Consider the following 21,696-nt stretch of genomic DNA (forward strand, 5'->3'; position numbering starts at 1 on the left):
AATTTGCAGGGGAGGTGGGCGTCCAAAAGCCTTTAGGTCCAGGCTCCAAAATTACCTAGGTGTACTTCTGCTTCCGACCTAGAAATGTTTGGTATACAATGTTAGGTTCCCTCCACTACCCAGTATTCACCTGACATCTATAACCAAGGGTTTAAATTGAACAGAGTATGTCATGTGGTGGAGGAAACCCAACATTGTTCAGCCAATATGGTGGGTACTGATGACATGGAAATGGCTGGATGTACTGGCTCTCACCAGAAGTGCACACTCACTGGAAACCTCTGGTTCCCTCCTACTTACTTTCTGTGGGTCGTCTGAACCTGCCAGAGCCTCTCAGCCTTCATCTGCCTCGGGTGATAATAATACTGACCTCCCTTACATGGGTGTTGTAAGGATTACTGAGATAATGTATGTGAAATGCTTTGAACGCTAAAGTGCTAAGTATATTATTATGTGTAAGTAGGCCAATGAGAAATTAGACTGACCAGCTGAAAGCACAGTTTTAGAAGACTTTCAAGTGTCAAACAGGAATGCAGAAGTACATCAAAACAGAATCCAATGAAAACAGTCAAAACAGACAAAGGAATTTGTAGATCTTGCATACTGTATATTCATTAGCATTGACACACATGGGGGAAACATCTGAATTCATAAATGCAAAGTCTGGCATCACCTATGTTTGGCAATGCTTTTATTCTCTCTTCTGGGCTGAGCTCCCTGCTGTTCATATTGTCTGATACTGAATAGCTTATGTTATCAAAGCTTCTATAGGCCAGCAGCAAACTGTGCCAAAGCAACACTGCAAAGAATAGGAGATATGACCTTCTAGTAAAGGTGGGAAAGTTTCAGAGTTGATCTGCTTGTTACCATGGAAGCAGAGAACTCTTTTCCTAGGTCCTTGCTCTCTTTCTAATCAGACAATGGGAAAGCTGGGTTGTTCTCGATATTTCTTCGACTTGTATCATCCTTATGGAGATACCTATTCAGGCACACAATAGACCTGGCAGCCTTTCAGCATAATACTTGATAAGGGCAAATCTAATGGTGATCTAGTTTTACTTTATGATGTTTTTTTAATGGTTAAGGTGTGAGTGCAATGGATGAAGACTGCTTTATGTACCTCTGTCTTCAGATTTTCAGTTAAATCACTAGAACTGCAACAGTTTATCAAATAATTCTGTTATTTTCTGAGCGGTTTGTGAGTGCTGAGAGCTTTGACTTTCAGCAGTAGCATTCGTAAAGATGCATGACCAGTTATTTTGTTTTATATCTTCTAACTTTGTCACTATGACATCATATATAATCTTCCAGAAAATAAGGTAGTCTTGAATTTGTGTGGAGTCATTACCTAGCAATGTACTGGACTCTTGTCCTAAGTACAAAAATAGCTAGTTTATCTATTTATTTATTTATTAATTATTTATTTTACACATTTGTATACTGCCCAAAACGCAAGTCTCTTACCCCTAGTTACCGCATTGGCTAGGTTAATAGTGCTAATAATGTTCCTTTAAGATTAACAGAAGGTTTACACAATATGGTGTGACTGTGTCCTAGGATGTGGAGCAAAAACTCCTTATTTGAATTCTGCAGGTCCAGTGTCTGATAAGGTCATGGCCTCCAGTCTTGTTTCTGCATCAGAAAGCAAACAAACATTCAAAGAAAGGGGGCTAGTATGATACAGTGGCCACATTCACATGTAACACAAAACCAGAAGTCCATTCACCTCCAGTTTTGGGAGCTGTACATCTGAATGCGGGCAACCAGAGTTGAGAAAATGGACCCGCTGTTTCTCTCCCCAGACTCCAATCTGTACCTTCAGTTCAGAGTGGAGTTTTGCCACATTGACCTCCGATTGCTTGGTGCCAGCATTATGTCCACATGTTGGCACTGCAGTTTCCCCCTTATGAAACAGGGGTTGAGGGAGGAAATTCCTCCCTCAACCCCTGTTTCATAAGGGCTGTCTCTCATTTATGAAGCAAGCCCGGGCAGCCAGTTTCCCCTCCTCTCTGCAATCATTAAGACTGCAGAGAGGGAGCTCTCCAGTACGTCCAAATTTTATTTAATTATTATTTATTTAATAGATTTGTATACCACCCACTACCAAAGTCTCTAGGCAGTTTACAGCATAAAACAAACCAAGAATTTAACAATTAAAACATAAAAATCAGATTAAAATATCCTTTAATACACCAACTAACTAAAAGGCTTGGCTGAAGAGATGTCTTCAGTTGTTTCAAATGTGAACGGGAGAGTAGAGGGAGGGAGAGCAGAACCGCAGGCCCATTGGACCCATGGCTACACATTATGTCCGAAGGCAGCCAGTAAATAAAGTGGTAGGTTTGGGCATAAAAGATAAAGCTTCAAATTTGTATCCTAAAGTTCACAGCCTAACTCCTCTTGCAGTGTTCTTTGTAAAGATAGGCAAGAAGAATACTTTCAAAATGCTTTTGAGGTTATTAAGAATAAATAAAGGGGAAGCTACATAGGGCTCTGCAGTCCTGTAGACTCTTAGCTGAGAATATGTTCCATTGACCTCACTGGGTCTTGCATCTGAGTCTTCAGTAAATTTGGACAATCAGTAGAAATATACTGATTGTAGATGCTAGGGAATGCACAGCTCCAACAGTAAGGTCACATAGATCTAGTGCAAGTGTGTTGATTAAATTGTTGAGATTGATTAATTGGCTTCTGCTGAGCTCATGAAGGTTATAGCTGCACTGTGAACCTAACCTAGTCAGCTGTCCTGTTTCATCCAGTGGGATTCTGTTAGAGATGCAAAGCCCCCACAGTCATCAGTTAACTGTGAGTTGCCATAGCATGAAAATCTGACACCTGGATTACTTGGCACTGCCAAATACTTTACATGCAGATCCTCATATGTGGGGGAGTGCTCCCCTATGCCCCCTGCATGCAGGGTGAGCAGAAGGGGCCATCAATATTCTGAAGGATAGCAGAGCAAACATTGCCAGGAAAGAAGTGGCAGAAACATACAAAGATTGTGTTGGTAGGAGTGGAGGAGGAGGGTTGGTGAAATGATGTCTGTTTTGATACTCTAGGTGATTTCAAATGTTAAGATGCTGCGATTGGCCTTAGGAACTTTGCTCTCACTTTACAATCCAGAAGCACAAAGATGATCAGTGTGTTATAAGAACATAGGATTGGACTTGTTCATGGGTCATCTAATTAGTCATGAGTGCAGAAAGTCACAAAGCAAAAGGCATCATTTTCTGATATAGGTTTATATGAGTTTTTGATTTTAAAGTATTTAAAGCAGTGTACACAATGTACAGATTTGTACAAAATTGTCACACTGTTATATTAGTTTCCTTTTAGAACCTACCAGTATGTCCAACCACACACACTCTCTCATTTTCATCTTTTTCTCTCTCCCTCTTTCTGGTAGACATCTTTCTTTTCTCCCCCCCCCCCCCCAATTTTTGCAGACCATTTGTAACTCCAGTGGGAGGGTAAAAATAATAAGTCCCTTTACACAAAGATGCTCATGTTCAGCTGATGTCCATAGTGCAGATATGTGTGATCTCTATTGAGAGAAGACCTTAGCAGGGCACGGAGCTTCTGTAGGACTGTACAGCCGTCTTCTTTGGGGGAGAAAGAGTGCTTTCTTCGAGGGTAGAAGTTTTTCTTCCTACATTTTTAGTATATTTGTCATTTATGGCTAAAACATATTCATTAGATAGAAGCAGGGTTCTCCAGCTAAGCACAACCTGATTCTCAGTCTCCTTTGCTCCTATGCAATGGCAGCCTCTCCCCTAGTCCAGCCCCCCATTTTATTTTATTTTGTTTTATTTTATTTGCACAAGAGGCATGGGAACCCCCACAGGTTTCTGTCATTTGCAAATTCCATTTTTTAAAGCAGGGAATGAGTTCTCCTGGGTGAGCAGAAGAGTTCGCTGTACCCCATGGGGAATGTAGTCTTCTCCTTAGTGCTTTGCAGAATTAATTTAAATAAAAGCCATGCAGTAGAACTACAACTCCCAGAATGCCCAGGCCCATGAGTGGCACGGTGCCAGTTTTTTTTCTTTCCCTCTCCAGCTCCACGCTACACTGTTTCAGGTTTGGTCGACCCACTCTGCCCGCTTTGGTGCTTTACATGTGTGGACGTCTACAGTGTCTTTACACTCCTTGCAGCGGACAGCACAACACCAGTGGAACTTGCACTCGCATTTGGTGACCCGGATCACTCGGGTGGTGTCGTAACCTCGGCCACAGCACATGACCTCGCAGCCGTCAGTCCCACGTGATGACTTGTTGCACACACGCCCTGCTGTTCCTAGCGAGCCTGCAAAAAGAAAAGGGCGTGTGTTTGATTTTGCACTGATTGCCTCCTAGTAGAGAGAAAATGGAAGAAGCCTTATATCAGGAGTAGGCAACCTTGGCTCTTCAGCTATTGCTGAACTAAAACTCCTATCACCCCCAGCTGAAATTAATTGCAGCTGGTGATAGGAGTTGTTCAGCAACAGCTGGAGAGCCAAGGGTGCCTAAACCTGCTTTATATGCTCAACCACTGTCAGCTTGAGTTCTCTTCCAATGAAAGCAAATCCTACAAGCACTTATTTGCATTGGTACTGGTAGAACTTAAGGTATCTTTTAAAAATATGCATCAATCTATGTTATCATGGAGGAGGAGGATGATGATGATTGATGATGATGATAGGTAACTACCCAGGGCACTGAAGCCCTATCCTCTGACTAGGGATGCATGTGCATTTGGTCCAACAAAGCAACGGGGTCCAACAAAGTCCAACAAAGCAATGGGGAGGCAGGGAGGTACACTGCCACCCCGCCGGACCCTTTTGAAGTGCATTGCCAGTGGGAGGGGGGGTTTAAGAGCACCCTCCCCTGCCCTTAAAGGTACCCCCTCCTCTCTTGAGCCACCCCCCTTGCTGGTACCATGCACATCCCTTCCTCTGACCATTGACCAAGGAAGCCTGCTTTTGCAGCTATCTCCATAATTTCAGTTGCCCCTATCAAAAACAATATCCACAACTCTCAGGAACATAGATTATTCGTATCTGCTTTCATGTGGAATGTTGTGCAGATACAACTGCAGCAATGGGGATTCCTCTCTACAATGGAAAGGTGGAAGGAGATTGGCTTTCAGGACATTCTTTTACCTGCAGACTTGTCCATCATGCAGTAATCAGGTGAATTCTCAAAGTACACTAGGTCAGTTTTTGTGGGTTTCCGAAAATTCTTATTGGCCACGGTAAATCCGGTGCCATCCTGGTTCATGATTACTTGGATGGCACCATTGTATTTTTTCCGTAGGTAGTCGCCTGTTTTGCGGAAGTCTGACATTGCCAGCCAGCAAGTCCTTAGGGTGCAGGAGCCACTGACGCCATGACATTTGCACTCGAGTTTCAGGAAACGCTTCACAGCCTGCAAGAGAAAAGCCCATATCAAACCCAAGAATTGCTTGGCATGTTCCCAGTGAGGGGAGAAATTGGTCACTGCTACCAATTGAGAGAAATTGGTCAGGGGCATAGCAAGGTTGGAATGGGCCCAGAGACAAGATTTTAAAATCCCGCCCCCCACTGAAGCTCAGCTCATGAAGTAAAGAAATCTTAAATGAGACTGAATAGTGGTAACAAAAAACATATATGTGTGCCACAACAGAACATCATCCTAAATTATTTTTTAAATTTTTTTGTAAATTTTGTAAATGCAAGTCACTTAATGGTACTAGAGAAAGACATGTTGTTCTGGTAGTTCCAGGACTTAACACCCACATCAATTTTGGAGGATGAATACAACTGAAGGAAGCCCGGGTGGGTGCGTGGCTGGGGGAGTCAGTCATGTGACTTGCCTCTGGGGGCCCCCCAAGGCAGTGGGCCCCCAGACAACTGTCTCCCCTTGCCCTAATATAGTTACGCCCCTGCTCTCGCTGCAGATCTCATGAGACTTCTGTTGAGATTTGCAGATCGAGGAGGACAGAGGGAGGAGGGTAGGTAGTGGCGGTAGCCTCCCCCCGGTGGCTCCCCCGGCAACCCAGAGAGACTGAAGCTGGGGACCTGGGGTGCGGGGCGGGGGGAAGGACAGGAGGTGGGAGTGGAGAGGCTGGAGCTGGGGGCAGGGGGGCAGGGCAAGCGGGAGGCATCAGCTCCCCCCAGGCAGGTAAAAAATGGTTTTAAAAAATTGTGTGCTGCACTTTGTGTGGTGCATTACTTCCAAACTACTATGTGTGTGTGAGTGTGTGTGAGAGAGACTGACGTGCGCACACTGCCTTGATACTGCCACCCAGGACAAAACTCTTTCCACTCACTGATTCTAAAGATTAGAGGGAACACTGCCTACAGTTCCCACAATCCCTGGCTATTGTCCACTCTGGCTAGGAGTTGTACTCCAAAAACAGCTGGGGGGCCAAGGTTGAGTAGGCCTGTCTTAGCCGAACCCGCTGCTGCTGGGCAAAGTGCAGCACTATATGGTGAAAACACTCCATGGGAGCTTGCAGAGTCTTCCGCTTTGGCCAAAGCTTCACATGGGCCTAACAAAATAATTAAGGACCCCCACTTGGAGTCGATGGGAGCTGCCACTGGTTCCCAGGCCTTGTGATGAACAACACTGGCCCAGCCCCTAAAGGCTACTGCTACTAACCGTCCTGCCACAGCGGTTGTTATGCAGATTCATCAGGGCCCGGCCGTCTTTCACAGTTTTCTCCTTGGCGTCTACAAATTCCTTTGCAAACTTGATTCCATAGTTGATGTTGTCACTGCAGCCCCCCCAGTCAAACTCTCCTCTTTCATCTTTGGAGCGGCCCCGCTTGTGGGGATCACAGCTGCAGGCCTTTAGCTCGCCTTGGCTGCAAGCGCGGGTGATGGCGTAGACGACTCCCGCAGAGGAGATGGCATAGACGAAGGCTGCTTCCCTGCTACCTGCCAAATGGGTGAAAGGAACACAGACAGAATGAGTCGAGAGGCAAAGCCTGAGTGGTTCTGAAAGGAGCTTGGCCACTCTGAAACCCAAGGGCCCCTGGGTATGCAACTCAAGACGTTTTTTAATCTTTTGACTGCTATGTCAGGAGGCAGGTGTTGGGTTTTGTCAATGTAGTTCAAAAACTCCCTTTATGGTCCTGGGCTGTGTTTCCACTGAAGAGCTATTGCTCAGTGGTAGCAAGCATGAGTTGTCCTCTTTACTAAGCAGGGTCCATCTTGGCTTGCATTTGAATGGAGACTACATGTGTGAGCACTGTAAGATTTTTCCATTAGGGGACGGGGTCGCTCTGGGAAGAGCATCAGAAGGTTCCAAATTCCCCCCACCCCGGCAGCTCCAAGATAGGACTGAGAGAGAGACTCCTGCCTGCCACCTGGGAGAAGCCACTGCCAGGCTGTGTAGACAATACTGAGCTAGATAGACCAAGGGTCTGACTCAGTATATGGCAGCTTCCTATTACAGAACATCTCCTTGAAATGCATAAACTCCCATACTCATAGGAACCTAGGAAGCCGCCTTAATATATACTGAGTCAGATCATTGGCCCATCTAGTTCAGTATTGTATACACAGATTGGCAGCAGCTCTTCAAGGTTTCTGACAGGTGTGTTCCTCAGCCTGACACCAGGAATTGAACCGGCAACCTTCTGCATGCAAGGCAGATGCTCTAGCAGTGAGCTACGGCCCAGGCCCTAGCATCTCCCCTGAAAGGGTCTGAGGTAGCTGAGCTGGAAAAGAGGTGACTCGGATGAAACTCTGCCCAGCAAAGTAAACGAGGCTGAGGGGGATGGATCAGTGCTAGAAGGCAGTTTTGTGGAATGAGAAAATGAGAGGGGCAGGGAATGAGGAGATGGCCCCAAAGGGCTCACAGTCTGAAACTAAACACAAGGGAGATGCCAGTAGCAGGCATAATTGGGAGGGATGTTATGCTTGGTGGAATAGGGATAATGACTCTCTGTCAGATATAAGAAAGGCATCACTTTAAAAATTGCCCCTTCTCACGAGTGCTCTAGCCCAGGCTAGCCCAGAAGATGGCACCTAGGCTGTTCGTGTGGAGCACTGGGATCACATGGCTCCTAATGCGTCTGCCAGCCTAACCCCACTCCCAAGCCCAGCTCCTAGCTGAAGTTAAGGGAGCAAGCACTCCCTTAACCCAGCTGTCGGGTTTGTTAAGTCTCCTCCAGCTGCATGCAGCTCTAGGAGACACAGAGACAGGCACCTAGAGCACCCGAATGATGGAGGGATCCTGTCAATGCACCACTCTTGTGGCTCAGTGGATGGTGGGATATTTGGAGGCCGGGACATGTCGACCCAGCCTCTAGAGCTCTGTGCTGCATGGCGCAGTGTGGATCATCTGGGAGTGCAGTTCACACAACTAGTAGCAGGTTTGTGCTCATCTGGGCGGAAGGTGAGTTTGAGCAGCCTCCCCACCGCCACCGCCATCCCCAGATTATGTGAATGGTCCTGCTATACTGTATGTGCATACAGATATCTGTACAGATATACATTTTGTGTGGGTGAATGAGTGTACATGCATTCATTTTTTACACTAAGCTGGGAGCAGGAGCCCTCAAATGCAGGGTCCAGACAGGAAGTTTACTGCTTTCCAGATGTTGAACATACTGTGTGAATCGCCACATTGAGACATACTAGGAAACCAGCAGTTTCTCCACCTCTAGTTTCCCAAGCTGCATCTCCGAATCTTCCCAGCCAAGATTAGAGGACTCTGCAGTTGCTATCTGTCTGGGGAAAGAAGTTGCCACTGACATCAATGGCAGTTTCCTTCCTAGGGTAAATAGCAGTGATAGGGTTCTTGATCCAGAGAAGGACTATGGTGGAGGCAAAGGGTTGCATGTCTCAATTGCAACTCATGTCCCAATCTAGATTGGGGATATTTACAACCACCAAAACAAAAGATAAATGGCAGCCAAACAACATGTTTACAGTCTCATCTTGCTTGGACCGTATGCTAGATTCACATGCTGTTAAATAATTTTGGAACTCTTTATCCTGTTCCTCTTCCTCCATCCTAATTTGATTTTTATTTTATCAGATTTTTGTGGCTACCTGGTATGCAGTTTTCACTCATCACAAACCTTGTTTCAACATTTTGTTCCTTCTGGTTTTGCACATCAGTATATTCATTTAGCAATTTACAAAGACTGTGCCAAGCACACATGATTAAAATAAGCCTGCGCACAAATGCCAAAAGAATAGTTTGACATTATCTGTAGAACCAGTCCTAGGCATTACAGAGGTAGCCCAACTTTTAAAGTGTAGAGTTATTGAAGTATGCTGCATGGGTTGGACATGATTTATCAAAAAAATTATTTGTCTATTGATTCATCTCAAATCAGTTATTTAAAAAAAAGAAATTAAACAAACAGAACATGTATAGCAACCATGAAAGGCCAAGGTCAGTTTCTAAATGCAGTTATAGTACATAGACAGTATCAGTCTTGCCTCCTAGGCTCTTGTGTATGTTTGCTTCTTGATTTCTGAACCCTATGATACTTTCTCTTCAGAGATGGCTGCAATTATTTTGATTTGGGGGGGGGGGAGGGTGTTGAATTTTTTTAAAAAAAACATTTATATACTGCCTTTCCTGCTAAAAGGTAGTGTGCAACAAGGGTTGAAATATAATCAATAGAAAAGAAAATATCAGGGCAGGGGGAAGCAAAATAAAACTAAAAAACACACAAAAGCCAAACAGCAAGCAATTTAACTATCCCAGGACAAAAACACCCCAAATACCAGTAGCCAAACAAAATCACCTGCCAAAAAGAAACGTTGAAATTCAGGGGCTTTATGTTGTTGTAAACTGTGCAGAGACATGAGTTTGAGGTGGTGGACAAATATACTAAATAAATAAATAAATAAATAAGGAGGAGCTGCTGAAGGGAGGATTTCACACAAAGGGAGTGCCACCACTGAAAAATCCCCATGGTCAATGCCCACTATTCCTCTGATAACAAAGCATTTGGTGCGAGACCTCAAATAATGATGATATGAATGTAGGAGGAGTTACAGCACATGGCTAGTAGAGGAAGATTTTCTGTGTAGATGGAAACTCTCTGGAGACAGGAGACGGGGGATGCTTGCCTCTAGGTGGGATTTGGATGGCAGTAGAGACCTTGAATCCTGCGAGGCTAAGGTGAAAAGAACCGTCACTCCTTCTTATGCTATTGGATGATGCCATGAAGAAAAAGCTTGACCATCACTACAAAAGTGTGTTCATAGAATATTTGACTATATATGATTGCAGTAAAATAGGAGTTCAATTGATCGGCCATTTAACGTTAGGTCGCACTAGGGAGAGCTGGTCTGGAGAGGAGAGCTGGTCTTGTGGTAGCAAGCATGACTTGTCCCCCTAGCTAAGCAGGGTCTACCCTGGTTGCATTTGAATGGGAGACCACATGTGAGTACTCAGGGGAATTCTGATATTTCCCTCAGGGGATGGAGCTGCTCTGGGAAGAGCCGAAGGTTTCAAGTTCCCTCTCCGGCTTCTCCAAGATAGGGTTGAGAGAGAATCCTGCTTGCAACCTTGGAGAAGCCACTGCCAGCCTGTGTAGACAATACTGAGCTAGATAGACCAATGGTCTGACTCAGTATATGGTAGCTTCCTATGTTCCTATGTAGGGATGTGTCTCTTACCAGCCTTAATAAGCCAGGAACCTATGCTCTGATAGCCAAAAGAAGGCATGCAAGGCCAACTCTCAAATCCCTAGGTGACTGTCTAGTATTGAGCAGATATTGAGGTTGGGGGGAGCCAGGGAGGGCCAAAATGGAAGAAACAGAGAAGGCTCCGCTGAAGAAGATCAACACTTCTCTTTTATGTCTGCCCTGGGCCTGAACCACATCCTACTCAAATGGCTGTGCTGGTGTCTTTTTTAAAAGATGCATCCAGTACGGATCCTTCCAGAAGCTGTAAATTGCCTGGCAACTCCCCACACAGTGCAGGACGCTGCCTGGTATTTTACAGTTCTGCTTTGAGTTTGCATCTGTTTTTATAATGGCCATAAAAGCAGCTGCAAATCAAAACCACACTGTTGCATTCCTTCTATGCAGCCTTCGAAGAGCAGCTTCAAAGTGAGTGGTGCATTCTAGCATCCTTAGGCAGAGACTGGCAAGGCAAATGGAAGGGCCTCTTTTCTTGCAGAAGCAACGGAAGGGAAGATGAACTAGGCAACCTCTGCCTCTCTGTCCCCAAGCCAAGATTTCTAAATCCCCACAGCCTGTTGTTTTCAGAATACTCCCTGGCTCTTATCCAGTTTAGACTTTAACCTGAGGCAAAGCTTAGCTTCACAACGTGAGTAGTTCTAGTAGCAGAAATAGATAATATTTATATCTTTGCACATGTGCCTCCCACTAATGAGGCATGTGTACCATTAAAAATTAGGGTTGCAACCTTTAACCAATTAATCAGTTAGGTTCCTCTGTTAAGAATGATTTTAAACCAACAAAAAAGGCATCCCTGATTCATTAGACAATATCTTGTTTAAAATATGCTAACCTAAGTACATATAAAACCTGCAGATGGCAAGCACCATCTTGGAAGAGCATCTCCCCTTTGCTCTCACACAGGAGAGAATGCCTCTTTGAAGATGGCATCTATTAAGACATATGCACACACCATCAAAAAACAAAATACGATATAAGATTTCTTTCATCAGTTGACGTCCCTGTGAAAAATGTTTCTGCTCATTACTTCTATGTCCATGTGTGAGTACGTTCCTTTTGGCATCCCATTATAGTTTGCCTCACAATGTTAGTGAGGATATGAAAACTGGTTCTTCCTCCTCCTCCTCCTCCAGTTCCTTCCTAGCAGGTGACCTCATCTGCTTGGTGATAGCTGACATCAGCATTACGCATTACTCTGAATATGCAAAAGATGGTGTCTAACATACAGCACAATACACCACCCATGGAAGAGGGATGTGTGTATGGGACTTGTGCCCCAGCCAAGGGCCTGTCCTCTCAGCGAGAATGCAGTAGTGGGGGGCTGTTGCAAACATATTAATGTGTGCGTAATTGCAGCTGCGATGCTACTGCCATTATTCCCAATGGCAGTGGTGGTGCAGTATGTTAATGTGCGTGTACACAGTCGTGTGTGTACACAATAGCCCCTGCTTGCTGCGAGGATGAGCTCTCTAGGGCAGAAGCCATGTGCGTGCACTACACTTCCATGGACAGCATGCTGCACTGTATGTTAGCCACAGTTGTGAATATGCACATCCATTCCTGGGTCCCCCCCCGCACTGTATTAAAGCAAGAGAAGAAAAATGCGTGTGTGGTTTTTCAAGTGCATGGAATCATCTGAACAAGTGGGAGGAGCATAATCTCCATAATCAAAGCCAACCCTCCCTTTCTTGACATTAAGTCTGCCATCGAGTTGGTGTTTACTCCTGGTGACCACTGAGCCCTGTGGTTGTCTTTGGTAGAATACAGGAGGGGTTTACCATTGCCATGATGCCTTTCAGCATCTTTCTATATTGCTGTTGCCCAATCTAGGTGTTTTCCATAGTCTGGGCAACATACCAGAAGGAATTCAAACCGCCAACCTCTGTCTTGCTACTCAAGTCATTTCCCTGCTGCGCCATTAGGTGGCTGTCTTGACTTTAAACCCATCATTAAACACATATTTTCTGGTTACGTCTCTAAGCATCTTTTAAAACTGAAGAAATGTTATGTTGAGGGCAACTCTAGCATTTTCTCTAGGCACATCCCGTACATGGCACATTGGCGGACTGTAGACAATGATGTGTGCGGCTTACAAAGGATGTATTTCACCCCATGACCACAGGGCCTCCTTTGAGAGGAAGGTCAACGCTGTGGCTTGGCCTTTTGCACTATGCAGGGCGACTACAAACTTTGCCCTTAGCAGCTGACTCCCAGCCAGCTCCGCTAGCCAAATATTTATATATCCTGTTACAGTTTACTTTCAAGCTCATGCTTCCAGAGGTGTTCTCTCCCATTCTGAAGTGGCTACTTCCCAGTGCAGTGACATATCCAATTACTGTTTGCTTAGTATACAAGGGAGGCCAAGACACCACACAGGGCAATTTAGGGCTCACTCTGTCTGTAATGATTAGCTCTCATTTTGCGGGGGCAAAAAGTTCCTGCTTCCCAAACGATGGAGGGCTAAAGAGGTGCTTTTTTATCAACTTTGGCTGATATGGCAGCTACGGCCATTTCTGGGGAAGAACAACCTAAAAACAGTGGTACATATCCTGTCAACCTTCAGATTTGATTACTGCAATGAACTCTGCGTGGGGCTGCCTTTATATGTAGAATCTGCAGCAGCCACACTGGTCTTTGGAGGAACCTGAAGAGAACATATTGCTCCTGTTTTAAAAGTATTTCACTGGTTGCTGATACATTTCCCAACAAAAGTCCTAAATGGCTTGGGCCCAGGGTATTTAAGAGAGCACTTTCTGCTTCAGGATCTCTACCGCTTGTCAAGATCTTCTGGAGAGGCCTACCTGCAGTTACGTCCAGCTCATCCGGTGGTGACTCAGGGTCAGGAGTTTTCTATAGCCGTCCCAAGGCTCTGGGATGAGCTCTCAAGACACATTTATTTAATCAAGCCTTTGTTGAGCTATAAGTTGGTTTTACTGTTGTCAGTCTTATATTAAATGATTTTAAACTGCAGTAACTGTTCTTTTAAATGATTTTAACTGTTTTATTTGCTTGGTTTTAAGTGTGCTTTTGGTGTTATGGTGTTATAGTACCATGAGATGCCTGTTTTTGGTGGTATATTATATTAGACAATATAATACAATACAATACAGCAGATATTTATATACCGCTTCTCAAGAGAAGTTCTCAGAGTGGTTTACATAGATATAAAATAAATTAATATGTAATAAATAGATAAATACATGAGATGTGATGGCAGGAAACTCATCTCTTTAAATATGAGTTTCACTGATCACATATAAGGCAGGGGCTGAGGAATCCATCTTTAATAGCAGAAGAGAGTATGATGTCTGTGAAAGGTTGCTCCCATATGGGGATCTTGTTTGCTGAACTGGAGCAAATGACTTGGAGCAAACGTCCTAGGATACTGACTACTTCAAATACCTATGAATTCTTATTTGAGCTCCTGCAACCATGAAGTCAAAATACACTGAAAGCTCTTTTTTTATTATTATTATTTTATTATTTTATTTATTTGATTTATATACCGCCCTTCCAAAATGGCTCAGGGCGGTTTACAATTAAAACAACTTATAAAACAATAAAAAGCTAAAACAAATTAAAACATTAAAACAACAACTAACAATTTAAAAACATTTTAAATAAAAATAAAACATTATCCCCAAACCCCAGCTCAAGAAAACGTAGACTCAGTATAGAAGAAAAGGGCCACAACTTTGTTAACTATTACACACGACATGGCAGACTGCAACACCAGGTGATTAATCACCCTTAAAGAACAGTGCAGGCCAATAGAGCAGGTCAGAACTCTGAAATCCTACCCAGCACCCTACTGGGGGACACACCCTGGCTCAGGAATGGGCAGGTACACCCCACCCAATTCCTTCAAAGCCAACCCTCCCTTCTGTAAGAGAGGGTCTGGATACTTCTAGGCATTCGTCCACCCCGGACCGCACAGCCCAAAGGTTGGAGAAGTCCTGAAGCAGGGTTCATGGCAATCATTCTCCCCATGCCGCACAGGCTACAAAGGAGCGATTAACCAATGCCTTTTACATATCCAAGGGTGCTCACCGATGTTCTAACCCTCAAATTGCCACCCCGCCCGCACTGTTCCTGCCATTGTGGTTGACCTAACTCTAACTACGCACCCAGGACACAGAACGGAGTAGGTGAAAAAACCCCCAACAGTGGCCAATGCATTGGGAGCAAAAAATTCCTACTCGGCCCCCTCAGGCGGCCAGTCGCTAGACCCGCTCTGCACCGGGGAGGGAGGGAGGGGAAAGCCCCTTCTCCTGTGATTGCCTGACCCCAACTGAAGAGAGAATGGAAAATGGAGGATGGGCCAGGGATCGGTCAATCCTGGCCGAAACCCCGCCCCTTGACCAAAAAGGTCAAACGGAACCCTTCCTGGGCTTCGCGCAGGACAGGCTGGGACAAACTCCCTCCCGTCTGCACATTTGTTATTTTCTATAACTTTGTAGCACATGGTGAAGTCATGTTGTCTAAGGTTTTCAAGAATATCACTCTACAACAAGCTTGCATCTAAACAAAACAACTTGCAAAGAACTCATGACTGTTCTATTATGAAATGACAGTGAGACAACATAGCAAGCAGCTACGTTTGTCTTGGTGGTTAAGGTGAGCATCATCATGCCTGCCAGTTATTGAGGCTATTCTCACGACTGCTGGAAAGTGGGCTAAGGGATCCCAACCCGCTTTCCAGCAGTCATAAGAACCACTGGGCTCATGAGGACCACCTGGTGGTTCAGTGGCAGCTAGCCCACCTAAATACACCTCCTCTAAAATGAGGTTAGTGGAGCAAGTGCTCCGCTAACCCTCTTTTGGTGATTGTGTGCTGCGGCAGCGTGGCTCAGTGTAGCTGCAGCATGGCTCTGTGCCACGGTGACACATGAGTAGACCCCCAACTGGGAGGCTACAACAAGACTCCCGGTGTTGAGGCTCCCCCCAGAATAACTTCTGGGGGGCCCCTGATCCCTGCCGCCTCAACCAGCTCCATGGTGGAGCCAGTAATTGTGTGGGAAGCAGGGGCGTAGCTAGCCCACCGGCGGACCGTGTACAGCCGTGGTGGGCGCCCCGATAGCCCTGCCCCCTGCGTCTGACGTCAGATGCAGGGGATAGCCACGCCCCCTGTGTCTGACGACAGACACGGGTGTGTGTGGTCTGGCTCCCGAACAGAGCCTTGAGGCTCTGTTTGGGAGAAGCAGCTTAACTGCTGAAGGGGCTGCGCGGCCCCTTCGGCAGTTAGACAAAGGCTGGTGCTGCGTTCGCAGCGCAGCCCAGGAGTGGCTCTTCCCTGCAGGGAAGAGCCGCTTCTGGGCTGTGTTGCGAACGCAGCACCAGCCTTTGCTTAGCTCCCGAAGGGGCTGCGTGGCCCCCGCTCGGGAGCTAAACTACCGCCCCCGCGTCTGACGTCAGATGCGGGGGGCGTGTCAGGGCCACGAATGGTGGCTCCTGATTGGGCACGGCGCGGGCTCTTTGAACCCGTTCACCCAATTATAGCTACGCCCCTGGTGGGAAGCCGATCCAGCCACCCAGGGAGGGCAGAGTGCTTGTGTGTGGAGAGAGTGGGCCAAGCCCGCTCTCCCCGCCAAACCCTCCTCGGCTCTCCACACTGCTCATGTGGAGAGCCTCATTGACTAGAATAAGCTGTTTTCCCACACTCCACCCCCTTTTGAATGACAATCGGGAGTGTACTATGTTAAGTTGGGAATGTCAGAAATGACCCCAACATGGGCCATTTGGGAGGAGTCGGGGATGTTTCCGACCCAACCTATGGAATTCGGGTCAGGCTCAGAAGAGAAGAGAACATTTACTGACAATATGTTGGCATCATGCCTGACATCTTCCTCCCCTGCCCTCTCCCCTGTTTACTGGGCTCTCTGGGGGCTGTAGGTAGCAAGCACAATCCTTGGGAGAGGATTTTTCATTTCCCCTCTAATCTTTTGTGCAGTGCTCAGGCCTAATGAAAATTGACCATAGTTTTGATGGCCTCTGTGAAGAACAGACTAGAGGTTTTTATGAGCTTAACTTAGGCACCCAGGCCTCAGTCCACTCATTAGAACTCTCATTAGTGCTGCCACCACTCTCTTTTTCAGAGAGTACTTTATTTCTTAACCTCTTCTTGGCTGATCCCCTCTGTCATTGCAGAGCAAGAGCCAGTGCGCTTTCCAGATTACACTCTGCAATGGAGTCACGGCAGATCTCTGAAGTGTGCTTCCACACTTCCTGTGTTGTGGCACCACAGTCCCTACTCTAACAGCAGGGTGCCGTTCACATTTTGATGCTCGTTTTGAATTGAATCACTGCAATATCGTACTATGACATTGTGTATCCAGTGTAAAAAGGTTGCTGTTTTTTCAGATTGTTAGCTGTTTTCATTTCAAATGCAATTTGCCTGAAGGGAAGCATTTTGCTGCTGTTGAGCAGCTAATCTGGAAAGCACCCAGGCTAAATCCACTCCACAATAGGTTTACTCATGAGCAAGTAGGTAGATGTGCAGCTGGGCACACAGGAGGCAGAAAATGCCAGAGCTTCTGAAACAACACACTCAGCACTAGATCTGCTTTATGAGAGATTATTTGATTAAGCTACAGGATCAAGACTTTGAGAGTAAAGGAAAAACAGGCAGGTGTTAGAAATAAGGCAGAAAAGTTTCATCTAACTCCCAACACTTAATCTTAGAGCCTAGTAGGAGTTCTTACAGGTAAGCATCCTTGTCAAAATGGTACAGCTTGCAGTTGGAAAAGTAGCTGACAAAAACAGACAGGAAAACATACAACTTTTAAGCATAACTTTAGGAAGAGCACCTGAAAGGAGGAGAACCTCTCCATCCAATGAGGGGTGGTGGTGTTTCATATGGGCAGGATGACAGCCCATCAACCCTATTGTAAAGGGGAGCTCTTAGGACACACACACAAATACACACACACACACACACACACACACACACACACACACACACAGAGAGTTCAAGGAGATTTAATGTAACACACCCCACATGAAACACATTGTTAACAGTTCTGGGAAGATGCCCATTTCTTCTATGCTAGAAAGGTAAAGAAGACTGGAGAGAAGATGAGTCCAGTGAGGACATGACATGCATTATAGTGGAAATGCCCCCATCATGCTCTCTCTCTTTCTTCACAGCCTCACTTTGGACCTTAACTTTCACACTTTTTATGATTAAAAATACATACTGTAGCAGATCAATGTCTAAAACATAATTGCTAGGCATTTCAGTAACCTATAATCAGAGATGGCAGTCAGCAGAGCTTTGAAAACCTACCAGATAGCACTTGTACATTCAAAGATGGTGTCATTCTCCTTGGGAATAGAACTGCTTACACTGAGGTACCTGTTAAAAGGTGTCTGAGCTATAGCCATGCCTGGAGCTGACTTCCTGTATGGTCTCAAACTGATCACTGGCATCCTGAGCACAGAGACTGGGTTAAGCTACAATGGTAGACACTTGTGCTACTCAAAAGTATCCCATACTGCATCCACCATTCAGTGGAGTGAGGCAAAAGAGGGGCTTCTCAGGGCACTTACTTCGCAGCATGACTCTGCCAAAGACTGTGTGGTCTCTATCCAAAGTGCTGCAGTTCCAGCGATGGTGACGGAACTGGTGCTGGCATTCGCGGATCCACTCCTTTGCTCCATCCCCGACCGACTGCATGATGTCTGGATAACTCTGGCACAGCTGTCGCTGTTTGTTGACCAGCCCAGGAATATTATCACAGATCACCCTTGCCCCCAGCGCTCCAATGTACCTACAGGAATGGAAGAAATGCCTTTTAAAACAATTCAACAATGTGTTCCGCCTCTAATATATTTTGATAAATGGAATAGTTGAGTAACTAGGCAGACTGTAGGCATATCAAGGCGGCAGCTCCCCATTCTTTCAATGTGGCATGAGCTCTAACTTAAACCCACACTTTATCACTTGATGAGCGGTGTAGCGACATTGGCCAGCGTTTACATTTTTTGCCAGATTGCTACAGCCAAAGCCATTACCGCAATCCCTGACTCCCACTCACCTTTCACTCCCCCTCACCTGCCTTCCTCTCACCTGTTCACCTCCCCCTTCTTCACCGCCCCCCCGCCCGGGGATTACCTGCCATCTCTGTGGCTGCAACACTCAGTCTACATTCATTGAACACAGGCTGGCTTGCAAAGCTTTCCTGGCTGAGGTGGGTTAAAATGATATCACCACCCATATGAACATGCCCACCCCATTGCAGATACGCTTCTGCACTCGATGACTGCATGATCAAGAGATGATGTAGATGTGTACATCAGAAATAGAGCTTCCCTGTCACAAATGCATAAGCAGCTGCCAGGCATCAATCATAGTAATCAAGTGCAGAGCTGGGTATGTGAACCAGGCCACAGTGCTGGCAAAGTCAGTGGACTAGAATAGTCAACTACTACTCTATCATGGTTTGCTGCCTTGCTTGCTTTGAGTTACCATCCAGATCAGCAGGTGCAGGCAAGGAACCAATGGGAGATAGAGATAGTGGGTGGCTGACATCTTGTATCGATGTGCCAAGTTTTTTCATAAAGTGAGAGGGGAAGCTGCAATCCTCCCTTCCCTCTACAGCAACTGTGCTTCCCACAACTGTGTCACTGAGGGTTGGGGAACCTTCAGGGAAATAATTTGGGGAGGTACAAGCAGCTGCAAAGGAAGGGGGACTCACAAAGAATCGCATACACTCTCGATGGAAAACCTTGGTGCATTGACACAGGATTAGTTTGTATGTAAGTTCCTGACCAGTGTTGATTGCAAGAGTCAGATGTACAACAGCTTGAGTTAAGATTTTGTCATAAACTGTGAATATTTTCTCTCTCTCTCTAAGCCTTTGTCATGACCTTCCTTATGCCATAGTGTTGGAGTTCAGATCTAGCTGTAATACTTTGACAGTTCATTTTGAAAACCTGCAAGTTATCACTCTAAAACCTAGCAAGGATACATTCTAGATATTTTCTTCTCTGCACCTCTCTAATCCAAGACCAAGGACATCCTGATTTCAACCTTTCTCCAGCCTTCACCCTGCCTTCACCAAGCTTTTAGCTCACATCTCCTCTGGAATGGAGGGTGTGCATTCCTATATCAGCCAGATTTATCCTGAAGTCCCTGCAAGCTATCGGGGGACACTTCACACACAATTCAGGTTTTTCATTGCACATTAAAGTGTAGCCCGATTCATAACTGATTCATAACCAATTCATAATTCATTTCCACTTTTTGTGTCGGATTTTTTTGGGGAACTTTGAACTCACAGTAAAGTTTACTTGCAGCAAACACGTGGTGAAGCCTGCTGTGTGAAAAACACCCTGGATTGTAAAAGAGGTGGAAAAGGCAGACTTTTATTTAATGTTTCAGAATGAACTTCTTACCCAGCAGCAGGAGAAGCTTTTTGGGAATAGAGTGCATGTCCCAACTTGGATCTGAATTGTCAACACACCAGTCTTATGATGAAACCAGACAGACATGGAGGGGGTAAGCATGGGACAGATCACTGCTGAGCCATCAGGATAGTGCTTTGTGTCTAACCAAATTATCCCAAGCCACTGCCCCAAGTCAAAATAGGAGACACAGGGATGGAACTTGCTGCCTGAATTATTGTTGTTAGGAGCCAGACAAGTTGAAGAACAAGATTTTCCAATAGTACAAGGAAAAGCAGCAACCTCTTATTTGAATATAGCACCTCACGTTTTAAATGGTGGCATTTTGCATTTTAAGATCCTGGTAGGTTCAGTGCTAGTATATTTTGAGGAATGTCAAAGCTGGATTAAAAACAAAGTATTATATGAAACCTTGTTTCAGTTTGAGCCCATAGGATGTAGCCTGGAAGACTTGATTCTTATTTCTGAGAAAGAAAACCCGATATTTCTGTTCACTCAGGCCTTTTACATTTTGATTTTCAAATTTGATTTTTAGCTGATTTTAAAAGAGTTTTTAATTGTGTTGTATTTTTTTTCTTTTTCTACGTATGGCCTGTTATGATTTAATGTGTTATGTGTTTTTATTTCCTGTTTTAATGTTTTGTTTTGAGCTGCCTAGAGAACAATTTGCTATGGGGTGGCTAACAAATAAAATTGTTTATTATTATTATTATTATTATTATTATTTTATTTTACACAGTCAGACAGGTGTTAGTGACTGGTTTGTTTTATCCAGACGTCAAGTCCTTCCCAAGGACCTGGGATGCCTGAATTTTATTATCAATGTTGTTGCTGTTGTTATAGATATCGTCGCAGAATATAGGTGGCGGCGGCGGCTGCTGCTGCTGCTGCTGCTGTTGTTGTTGTTGTTGTTGTTGTTATTATTATTATTATTATTATTATTATTCTGCTTAGGACTCCAGAAAACCTACTAAACATCCTGAGATGTATTGCAGAGCATTGTACTGCTCAATGACCCTGTCTGATAGGTGGGGGTGGGGGAAGATGGATTTGTGGTTGGTTAGTTTAATAAGAGTAGTAATACTTAGCATTTATATAGCAGATTTCAAGTGTTCAGTGAAAGTGTTCAGAGTCTCCATCATCCTTAAAGCAGCCTGGAAAGGTAGGGCCATATGATTGTTTCCATATTACAGACAGTGGTAAGAGACTAGTGGCCTGCCAAAGGCTGATATCATGAGTTCTTGGTCGCGGTGAAACTTGAACCAGGAACTTCCCAATGCTGAGCCATTACACCAGTTCTGCAACAAGCAAATAGTCTGGCACACTGTTTCTGATTTAGGAGCTCATTGTTGAGAATTTCTGGGCTCTCTTAACTGGGCCCTAAAGGCATTGCTGATTATCTTAAAGTAGCACAAGGCCCATTCATACATTAGGTTCAGAACTTGTACAATGAGTGTAAAATGTACACAGGTACAGATCTATACACGGGTACAGTGATTCACATGTTATGTGAACACAGGTACAGAAGTACACTTCCTATCTGTACCATGAATTTGAAGGGCCTACATCCAAGTTCACTTTTAAAATGAACATAGGTACAGTCATTCACACAAACATGTGTATGAGTGTACAGACTTCTATATCCTCATACAGCATG

General features: G+C 45.1%; 1 protein-coding gene across 1 annotated transcript; it reads right to left on the reverse strand.

Annotated features, from left to right (window-relative positions):
- Window positions 1-2,394: 2,394 nt before the first annotated feature.
- WNT2B (Wnt family member 2B) lies at window positions 2,395-18,390 on the reverse strand. The gene is made up of 4 exons (XM_053247198.1): window positions 18,183-18,390; window positions 6,619-6,896; window positions 5,139-5,403; window positions 2,395-4,303 (listed from the first exon to the last, which is right to left on the reverse strand). The coding sequence occupies exons 1-4, from the start codon at window positions 18,307-18,309 to the stop codon at window positions 4,074-4,076; spliced, it is 900 nt and encodes a 299-aa protein (XP_053103173.1). The 5' UTR covers window positions 18,310-18,390; the 3' UTR covers window positions 2,395-4,073.
- Window positions 18,391-21,696: the final 3,306 nt, after the last annotated feature.

This window comes from Hemicordylus capensis, chromosome 4 (assembly GCF_027244095.1).
Source record: "Hemicordylus capensis ecotype Gifberg chromosome 4, rHemCap1.1.pri, whole genome shotgun sequence".
Taxonomy (NCBI): Eukaryota; Metazoa; Chordata; class Lepidosauria; order Squamata; family Cordylidae; genus Hemicordylus; species Hemicordylus capensis.

What these genes read in the sequence shown, in the direction of transcription:
- WNT2B (XM_053247198.1), bottom strand. Translation starts at nt 18,309, where the DNA reads ATGCAGTCGGTCGGGGATGGAGCAAAGGAGTGGATCCGCGAATGCCAG. An exon ending in ACAACCGCTGTGGCAGGACG is followed by an intron (nt 5,404 to 6,618) that starts GTTAGTAGCAGT and finishes TTTCTCTTGCAG; the next exon opens with GCTGTGAAGCGTTTCCTGAA. An exon ending in CATGATGGACAAGTCTGCAG is followed by an intron (nt 4,304 to 5,138) that starts GTAAAAGAATGT and finishes TTCTTTTTGCAG; the next exon opens with GCTCGCTAGGAACAGCAGGG.